Source organism: Zea mays, chromosome 1 (assembly GCF_902167145.1).
Source record: "Zea mays cultivar B73 chromosome 1, Zm-B73-REFERENCE-NAM-5.0, whole genome shotgun sequence".
Taxonomy (NCBI): domain Eukaryota; kingdom Viridiplantae; phylum Streptophyta; class Magnoliopsida; order Poales; family Poaceae; genus Zea; species Zea mays.
The window spans coordinates 250,487,438-250,498,565 of NC_050096.1; the positions used below are offsets into that span (position 1 = coordinate 250,487,438).

General features: G+C 40.6%; 1 protein-coding gene across 2 annotated transcripts; it reads left to right on the top strand.

Moving 5' to 3' along the window:
• The first annotated feature begins 1,793 nt into the window (after positions 1-1,793).
• On the top strand, positions 1,794-10,106 carry LOC103643602 (protein TIFY 11d). Of its 2 annotated transcripts, XM_020546797.3 has the most exons (4): positions 2,557-2,822; positions 2,912-9,039; positions 9,132-9,398; positions 9,554-10,106. In XM_020546797.3, exons 2-4 carry the CDS (start codon positions 8,792-8,794, stop codon positions 9,687-9,689), a joined length of 651 nt encoding a protein of 216 aa, XP_020402386.1. In that variant the 5' UTR covers positions 2,557-2,822; positions 2,912-8,791; the 3' UTR covers positions 9,690-10,106. The 2 variants fall into 2 exon arrangements, with proteins under 2 accessions (XP_008664988.1, XP_020402386.1); XM_008666766.4 differs by having other exon boundaries at positions 1,794-9,039.
• Positions 10,107-11,128: the final 1,022 nt, after the last annotated feature.

The following is an 11,128-nucleotide window of genomic DNA, read 5'->3' on the forward strand; positions in this document are numbered from 1 at the left end:
TTATTGTAATTCTGTATAAAGGCGGTTCATCTCCCCTATAAATAGATGAACAATGCCCTGCATAAAGTACCTTTTCGAGAGCCATAGCTTCGTGTTGGTTAGCTTTCGAAGAACCTTCGTACCCTCTTCTGTCAAGGAGTCGAAGGTATGCTTGTAAATTTATCTAGTATTATGGGAGATGGAATGAAAATGCTAAGGCAAGGAAGATGAGTTCCCATACATCATTGTATTGTGCTATACACATCATTTCAGTTTACATTTCCACCTGAAGACCTTCGTCCTCCTCATTAACACTCTAAAGAAGTGTTAAGCTCAGGACGAAGGTCCATGTTCCTAACTTGTGTTGTCTTGATTCTCAATGCCTCTAGAGGATTGAAATCAAGTATCCAACATTGGCGTCCTCCTCCGGTGATCTCATGACCACGACGAGCCATCAAGCTTCGTCAGCTTCCATGGAGAAGCTTTTTCTCCCCATCACAAAATACCAAAATAATAAAGATGACATAATGATGAATGTCTTATTGATGAGATTTAACTTTTATATAATGACTCTAGTATTATTGATGCAGCCAACAAATTTTTAAGAGAATTCGAATATCCAACTAGCCTTGAAGATCCATGAAAATTTGTTAACTTGTGCAGGTACATGTCAAATCCATCGTGTACACGGCAACTATCAGGTGGCAAATTTAGTTGAAATTCGTAGATTTTATTACTAACGACAAATTTAATATTTTAAAAAAATCCATCGATTTTTTGAACAAATTATTTTATTTTAATGAACAAAAACTCTATAATTGATGTGTTCTCTATCTCTCTATATACCCACATATAGTAGGGACCAAGGCCGCATGTCCCCTCGTGCACTCAACCCGTTGGCGCGCGCGGTATTACGTACACTGACCTACCGACAAATGACGTCACTCTGCATACAGTATTTGTCTATATACCAACCATAGAACGACAAACCTAAAGCTGTCAAATAATACAGTCGATTAGTTAGTTGCAGCTATATCTATATATGTACAATAAATCATCATTACCCAAGCTACTTTCTGTTTGATGTATAATAATCGCCGATATCACACGAGGAGAAGAGAAGTTTGATGGAGATGACTTCCTGGACTCGCCTGGCCGGTGCGCCCCTAGCTACGTACGCACTCGACGCTCCACGGCATGTATTCTTTGTCGCGCGCGGCACGTTATCCGTCACGACAAACTACGCTACGTGTGCGTGTGCTCGCTGTGGAGCCAAGCGCTGTTCCACGTCACTGATCCCGGCTTTTGCTAACAAGATACATGTGTGTTTTTCTTATTATTATCAACCACGTCATGCCTGCATGGATGGATATATATGCATGGGATGGGAACCAGCTGATCGGCCATCATCAGCGACACAACGTGATCCGAGGAGGGGTTGCGCTTGTTGGCAGCATGTGAGTGAAGCACTACTGCCTGGCAGTGAGTGCGAGGCGCCGATCGAGAGTGAGGTATCTATAAAAGTGGCTAACTGAAAAAAAATATACAAGAGACGGACTTTTCATGAAGAGCCCGTCTCTTGCACTCAGGAAAGACTCGTTTTCCGGTAGTGTTCAGACTTTCTATACATGTTGTATCAAAATTATATCATGTAGTCTCTTATTTATCTCTTGTATTTTGAAAACTGAACCAGAGTCTTAGGGTTGTATATGCTCTATGGACTAGCTTTTGGGAGACGTTAGCATATATATACTCTGTTAGTTGAGTATATAAGACGAAGGGCAACGCCGCTTAACTCATCCATTCACACCAAAGTAAGCAGTGTTTTATGGCTTTTTTTCTTCTAAAAAGAGACAACTTTGCGCGTATCATCTACGCGGGTCTGTTTCTCTGCCTTGTACTGCACCGAGTATTTATCATTGAAAAGTTAGTTAACACCGGGACCACAGTTTGTAACATGTGTCCAACAGGAGTACTCCATCTTTGCTTCGCGCACCCCATCGTCGTCCATCTCCCACTCCCCAAATGCACCTTCCTGTTTCTTTAACTCTACAACAACTTTTTTTTACAAATATACTCTCTCACAAATAGTAATCGTATTTTATCAGAAGAAAAGTCACTTTTTATATAATTCTGGATAAACAACTAGTCGAATTGCACGAAAGCTTAGAGCATGGAACTTGTATGAGTTGATTTATGTTAAAAGTATCTATATAAGATGATATTGAAATTTAAGCCGCCGATTTTATATTATAAGAGAAATTAATGCTTAAAATCTATTTTGTAGGACTTTTCTCTAGTCTAATACAATTACTATTCTTAAACGGATTCGTAAACATAGGAAGTATGCGTCAACTTACCATACACACACATGCAATTCCAAACTTTTAACTCAGTAGTTTAGTTTTTCATATACCGAAAATTAGGCACAACCTACTCAGGCTTTTGAGGTTTATGGAAGGATTTCCATATTTTGCAAGTGGATACATGCTATGGTTGTTTGGTAAGTTCTAGCTTCATATTCAAGATGGAGTTGCCTTATATATACATGTGATGGCAAAGGGGTTGCACTATGTTTGCAGTGGCAGAGCCAGACCAAATCGAAGCCTAGGCACCACTGGTGGGGGGGGGGGGGGGAGGGGTGGCGATGCCGGGCCTAGGCCAGATGATGCAGGCGACCATAGCTGGCTCACATCCCCTCTCCATCGACCATGCTCAAGTTCGTAGACAGGTGCCTTTCACCCATCGCCACCGTCCCTAGCACTCGGGAGCCTATCATCGGTACCCTCCCCACTCACGACGACCACAAGTCCAAGGGGGTGAGACAACAACATGCCACCAAGGTAATTGTTCTAGAGGTACACAACCACTTCTTGCGTGGCCATTTCTGATGCAAATCATAGCTTCCCTCGCTGTTGTCAATCGAGAGTAGGACCTTGGTATCAAGGTGATGCACGAGCGGATGCCCTTGTTTAGACACTTCTAGCCGCACGACGAGAGATTGTAGTGATCTACAAGGTTCAAGTCTGGTGTCTGGCCCTTGCTAAACTTGAAGACGAAGGCGAGGATGACGAACTTGTAGTTCCTGGATACACACATATTTAACAGGCACCAATGGAGCCAATCTTAGGCACATGCCTAGATAGGGCAAGCCCTGCCTCCACCTATGTGTGTTTGAACTTGTTGTCTTGGTTGTTCGCTGGTACACAAACATTATCACCATTGGCTCCCACTGCAGCCAAGGATGAAAGTGGGTGGTGATGATCATATTTAGAACCTCCAGATGGAAACCGGAGGTGGAAATCAATTGAAAAGTGGAAAATAAAGCCATCTCCAACAACTATAATCGTCACCTATGCCTTATATCGGTTGTGCCTACGTCACTAGTAACTAAAGCTAAAATCGACACTAGGAGAGGAATGGGTGGACCTCCACCTGATCCACCACACATGATGTTGCATGTCCGTCCAATGCACTTCTGCTAGATTCCATCATGCAAGGCGGTCATCATGCATAGGGGTCATCGTGTCAGGCATTCTATTGGGCCAATGTCATAGGGAGGAAGAGAGACGCCATGATAGGGAGAGTTCGTCCTTCATATGAGAGAGAAATGTGGGGAACACAGAGGATAGAGAGAAGGTGGTATGACCAAGGATCTACATGCTTCACACACATACATTTTCAATGTGACACGCAAGCGCTTGCACATGTTTCACCCCCTATTAGCCACCTAAAGAGAACACAGACATTGAGGGGAGATACATACACATGCTTCTTTGAGCACATCTTTTCATTGTAAACTCTTTTCATGAACTAGATTTTGATGACTGATTGTATTCCAAACAAGTGATCATATATTATTAAAATGTTTTTATAAAACAACGGTGAAAATGCTATTAAAGAAATACTATTTATGTAGTAGTGTTTGTAGAAGTTAGAAGAAAATAAGCATTGGTGTACATATCTTTGCAAGAGGTATGAGGCAGAAGTTAGAAAATGATGGGCTTGCAAGAGAACCACACATGTCGAACTTCTTTATCGAGTGCTTCTTATGGAAGTAAATGTTATCCTTTGTTGTTATGTATATATGTCTTGCCTTATAAAACACGTGAGCATTTAACCATCTTAATTTATGCTTGGCCTTGTCGTGGGGATGTGTCAACAAGATACACATCACGACATTCTCATGGGCCTAGTTTGTGAGGGTGCATGAAGCCCACTTTTATCATTGGACACTTACCACAACATGAGACCAACAAAATTATGATATACTTAACAAGGCTCCCATCATGGGATAAGAAACCATAAAATATTATGGCCACTTTGTATATATTTAGTGATCTCGATTAATTTACTATGTTGACCAAACATAGACTTATGCACAAAACCTAACTATTAACCCAGCCGCTAGATAGTTAAGTAGAAAACATTTGCGAAATAGGGAGAAATAATATTAGTAAATGAAATTAGATTTAAAATGACGCGGAACTGGATTTGGTGGAGTATGAATTGTTGTACTCAAAATTAGGACGGAAGGAGGGGTGGAATAGGAATAATCTCATGAATTTTAGATTACTAATGCTTCCTATATATAAAAAAATGGAAAAGAGATCATGTCTATAAACTTATGGTCAAAGGTGATATCAATCAAGAATTTGAAATAGTTGCATTAATAGATCTAATTTACATTTTGTTGAATTTCAATCTATCACTTATTACTTTAGATGAGCTCCTGCCATCGATTCTGAAAGAAAATTTTATTTTCGTCCATATAAAGTGTGTGGAATCAAATTTTGACCAATAAGCTAGAATCATTGAAGCCTACTTTGATGCATCGTTCGATGGCGATTCAGAAAACTTTGCTCCATGTACATGTCTGCTTGTAGTATCAAGATGAACTATTTGTTTTTTCTCTTGCCATTTTAAATGTTAATACTTTTATTTCACTTTACATCACATGTTCTTGGCATTAACAATTTAATGGAAGGTGTTAACATATCAACCTACTTCAGATGTAGCTTGCCTATACCATTCTTTGAGAAGATACCCATAATATCCATTGATAATTTAGCAGTTTATTTACTTAATAGGGCTATGTTTTCTTTATTCTAATGGGTTCTACCTTCTAGACAACAAAGAAGATCCTCCAAATACAATGAGGGAATGACAATACATAATTTTAAAAATGGAACATTTTTGTGTTTTATTAATGACATATTTTTGATTACTTTGAAAGCACATTATTAATTGTGCAACATAATCATAACACACTCCTTGTTGCTCTTGCTTTTATCAAGTTCAAGGAAGCATTAGTAAATAATATGTTACACCAAGGCACCCTAATGAGGACAATATTCGCTCATAAGTTTGTGGAAAGAGGTGGGGATTATGTTGATATAGTTCCTCCAATCCACTATAAGTATACAAATTGGGGTATTTCATTCATCAAGAATAACCCAAAAATAAGTTATTAAATACTCTTGATAGCACATGAGCACGATGTCCATTAATCGTCAACGCAATAAGAATTCGAGTGACAATGTTGCTTATGTGGACTCGAGTATAACCTATTTACACTAAGTTAACTATTTACTGATTTAGTACTTTTAATTCTGGTCTACGCCAAGCCTCGATACATAATATGATATACTTAGACAACTGTGTAAGATGTTGTACAAGCATATGTACAATTCCAGTAGTAGTGTTATGTGTAAGGGAGGCTCTAGGACACACATATTGAGTATGTTTTACTCCTAGGTGTGTGTGTGTGTGTGGAAGTTGTAGAAAAAGAGATCTCTTATATTAGACGACACCAACAAACCAATATTGTATGTGGTATGTGATGACACAAGCATTATATCTACAAAATAGGGTGTTTTTCTTTCCTTGACTAGCAAAAGAATGCTAATAATAAGCCACCAAACAAATATATTGCTTTGTTCATAATGAAAATAAAGGATACCATAAATTTGCCAACATTGTATTCCTTCTAGTAAGCAATATTGTTCATAATTAACCTTGAATGTAAATTTGGAAATTCCTTTCAACATTTAGAGTGTAGCTACTCCTTTGTCTATATCTCAAATTTTAGGTTGCATGTAACCAGATGAAATGTATACATAAGGACTATGTGACAATACTAGATCATTGATGGTGCATGTATATATACTACTATGACAACACTATAACAATAAACTAAAACAATATAGTCTCCATTATTTTTTCACATAGTAAGATTAATTTGGAGTATCACAAAATGACTATATAAACATGCTCAATGTGATAAATGAGTACACAATATGCATCCATACACAATATGTCACTCTCCAAGGGCATGCACAAACACTAACCATAACATAATTAGTTTCCTATTTTGAAACATATAGATCACAAACCTGCATATTACAATTATTATAGATCTTCATCGGTATCAATTTCACCCCTCTTTAGTGAAAGTGGGCATGTAATGAGGTGAGATATTATCACTAGTTCAAATTGTAGTGAAAAATAGTCATCACTATTGAACCCTTTTACGACGGTTGTGACCATCAGAAAAATAAGAAAAAGCATTGACCGAGCCCACTAACTTAACTTATCTGCCACTGTTATAGAGGGTGTATCCTTGAGTCATTGCCAAAGGGGCCACACCGCTCTCGCTACTATTAGGATGAGGGTTAGGTGGGAGGAGGCAGAGGGGAAGCGAGAGAGTAAATATAGAGAGAGATATAAAGAAGAAAGGTGCATGCAAAACTTATGATAATAAAGGAATGTGACCAAGATGAGGTTGAAAGGGAAGGCTAGAGTTTCCTATTATATATTCTACTAGAGATGGTGGTCCTACCCGCTTGTATTTTTTTCTAACAAGTGAGTGCATGGGTTCAAAATTTCACCACATGAATGCGGATTTGTCACACCACCCATTAGCGCAAAAATACATATATTTCTATCTATTAGAGTGATATTGTAACTCATAGGCGCGAGTACCGACGAGTATTATAACGACCTGATGTGCATACGATCCCGACAAGGGCATCTATGAGCATAACATCTTACCCCTCGCAGGTAGTGAATGGAAGTGCATGTATAAATTTTTACAGAATAGATAATTTGTTGTGGGTGTGTATTTAGTCCACTCGCACCTTACTTAACATATCGCCATCACTATACTTAGGCTATCCTTGAGCCAAGAATGAAAAATGGAATAGACGACCAGAGAGGGGGTGAATGGAAGCTAATAAAAAAATATTTACACTTAAGCAATCTTAGCTTATTTCCGTAAAGTTCAGACCAAACCTCTAAGACACCAAAACTGCACAAAGGTCCGAGATAAAAAAACAATTCAACCAAGTGATGGTTGGATGCCTTGAATAAGTTTTCCAGCAAGAATATCAATCTACCGAAACAAGCACCGGAAAGACTGAGAAGAGGCAAATCAAAGACTTTCTCTAAATAGCCCAGTAGTGTCGCTCTCCTCGCTGTCATTGCCATGGCCTGACAGTGTTGCTCGTTATCTGACTAGTAGTGTCGCTCACGCTGTGTGGTAGTGTCACTCGACCAAAACTTCCTAAAATTAGAGGAACCTTTGTAGACAACAACAACGAGAGGATTGAAGACAATTCCAAAATTTGAACTTCAAAAGATCAACCCTTAGATAGATCAGGAATTACGAACTTGAGTTTGGGTTTTCACAAAAAGCTCAAAATTATCGGGGACTTAATGCTTAAGTTGATTTGCCAATACCAGAGGTGGTAATGGTTTTAGAAAAGATTTCTCAAGGCCTTAATCAGCCCAAATGCCCTAACCTTATATTGTAGCTCATTGGTGCGAGTACGATCCCCCACGAGTACATCTTTAGTGCTAGTTTGGAAACTCAAATCCCCTTGGGGATTGAAGGGGATTGGAGAGGAAATTAGTTTATTTCCACCTTAACCCCCTCCAATCCCGAAGGGGATATGAGGTTCCCAAAGTAGCCCTCAAGTATAACATTCTCGTGGGTGTAAGTGCGAGTATTAAATTTTACATAAGAGGAAATTTGTTGCGGGTGTGTATTTAGTCTACCCATGCACACCTTGCCCAACTTATTGTCATCCATATACTTCCAGGCTTGCCTTTGAGACAGATAACAACAGTGTAAATATTATCACCAATATTTGTTATACCAAACTGTTGGTGCAAATTGTTCTCACCGTTAGGGTGGTAATGGATCACGATCCAAATGCTTCTTCACAAATGTTAGGAATCTAAATAAATTTTAGTTAAAAAATGAATAGAAATAAAACCTGATTCTAATCTGATTTGGTCCTTAAATAAATTTAAAGCCTATTGTCACCCCTAAGGACTTGTTTAGGATCGGAGCAAGAGTAATGTAGGGGATTGAGAGAGTTAGTGATTGCCCCCACATGAAAGCCGATCATCTCAGTCGTCAACTCTTGGCCCTAAAAATGACACAACACATTAGATTAACCGGTACAAAATTAGAGGATAGAGAGGTGAGGGAAGTAAATGCATGCAAAATAACCCACGGAGCAAAAGAAGGGACTACAGAAATAGAGCAGTGTGTACGTTGTTGCACACCAGTGGCTGTGGCTCTAGCCAGGGTCCTCCCACGCTCTCGTCGGCCCTCCACTAGCATGGCCTCGCATTTCACGTGCTCCCTCGCGCGCCCCGAGGCGACGCACAAACAAACGAAGGCTACCCGGGCCTCGCGGCTATAATAGCAGGCGCCCGCCCACGCGAGAGCGAGAGAGAGAGAGACCGAAGCACCAGCACCACCAGTGCCATACATACCAAACGAGGACGGTGAGGAGAGGAGATGGCCGCCTCCGGGAACAACAGATTCTCCCTTACGTGCGCTCGCTTGCGCAAGTTCATGATGGAGCAGAACAGGAAGGTGCGGATGGATGACCTCGTCGGCTCCTCCTCGTTCCAGCGGCCGCTCCAACTGACACCGGTCCCTGTAGCCACGGGGCCGGCGGCGGCGGCGGCCTGGGAGACCGGCACGAGCAGGACGACCTTGCCGCTGTTCCCCGTCCGCACTGCTGGCACCGCCGAGATCACCAGGTGAACCGTAGTTATTATGTATTAATTGATCTGCTGGCTGACGTGTTCTTGGGCTAGCTGGTTTAATTTCTCGATCGGTTTGTTCGTTGCAGGCCAGAGGAGGGCAAGGCCACCCTGACCATCTTCTACCAGGGGCAGGTGTCCACGTTCCACCACTTCCCAGCAGACAGAGCCAAGGTCCTGATGCAAATGGCAAGTTCTGTGACCGGGAACACGCCGGAGAAAGGGGTGGCGGTGGCGACCGCCGTGCCAAAGAAGGCGCAGACCAGCGATGACCAGCCATCGCCTGCAGGGGCAGGCATGCCGCCCATCGCAAGGAAGCTGACGCTGCAGAACTTTCTCAGGAAAAGGAAGAACAGGTGAGGAAGATCACATGCACTTTCACATCTCTGAGATCCACTATCTATCTATCTATATATATGTGTCCTATATATATATATATATCAGTAATTTGGAATTTTGGGTAGAACAGTGTGGATCGTAATGCACACGTGTGTGTTATTATTACTCGCAGGATCGCAGGCACCGACGACGCTGACCGCAACGAGGATGCTTCGCCGTGGAAGAAGAGAGACTCCGCCGCCGGCGCCGGCGGCACCCCCGCGGGAGACGTGCCCGACGATGCCTCGTGGCTCGCGCTCAGGCTCTGAAACAGTGAAACCCTTCACCGCTTATTACATGAGAATAATAATATGGAAGAGAAGGATACATCCTCCGAGATGATACAATAATAATAATGCCGTGTCTGTCCCAGGATTCTTAGGACCTCCGAAGAATTCTTAGGCACTGTGTCTGTCGTCGAGAGCCGTAGCTTATCAAAAAGGGGAAGCATATCTTTAGAAAGCTCTCTTTCGAAAAACTTGAGAAGCTGTTCTAAGTGAGCTTACCTACTTGTAGTACAAAATGTAGTTTTTATTTGTCAATTTGAACTTTGAAGAAGCAGAGACCCTACCTGCTGGGGCGGAGCTTTTGGCCTTTCAATAGCTTTTTGGAGAAGCAGAAGCTTCCCCAAATAGAGCTTAATTACATTACTGTTGGCAGGACTAATAATAATGCGGCGTCAAGCAGTTATAAACTATGCCATCGATTGCTAGTTTTTTTTTTATCGAAATAGAGAGATTCAAACAATGTTGGTGATTACAATGACCAAGTGATTAAATACACTCTTTAAATCTCATGGTCTAAATTTTAGTTGGCTAAAATGTAAGACTAAATTTTTTATCACTTTAGCTAACTGTATACGGTCTAATAAAATTATAGAATTTTTTACTAAGTTTGGTAAACACAGCTTTAAAAACATTCATTTGAACTCTTGTTAAAGCTAAAATGACATAAAGTTTATCTACTAATCCATCCGTTCTTTTTTTATTTGTCGTATTTTAGTTCAGAAATAAACTAACGGGTGATAAACATTTGAGAACGGATGTAGTATTAAATAATCAGAAAGATGAAATATGTTTTATACCAAAAAAAATGAATTTTTTTTGTCTTTGGCCGTTCTATTTCACGAAGTAAAATGTTGACTCGCTACATGTTTATATGGCTTGGTAGTGATACCTCTGGGAAAAATATTAGGGATGCTATTTGTTTTTCGTATGATGGTGAGGGTCTAGATCTGGGTGTGGATGTTTGGTTTGAAGAATCACATATAATAGTTCATCATATTTTCACTTTTAGATTTTTTTATTTGATTCCTAGAATGGAATCAATTGATCAATGCTACCTCCATTCATTACAAGCTACTACACTACTGCAGGTTTGATCTTCACTGCAGGTTCATCACTGTCAGCTGCTTTGAAACCGAAAATAATAACCCTTTTGTTAACTTGAAAACCTTAAAACGACCGTTCTTAAAAATTGGTAGTGAAGGTCCATATCATTACTTGCTCATGCCACAAATCATAGTGGAATATCTCACTACCGGTTCAATCCATACACTGGCGGCTGGTGGCTTGAGCTGGCAGGGCCATATAGTTTATCAATGCCATCATTTGTCTTGAGCCCACGGTGCTGATTGTACAATACAAAACCCAATGTACTCCTTCCTCACCCTTCCACACTCATTCAAGGACACACCTTTCCCCCACTT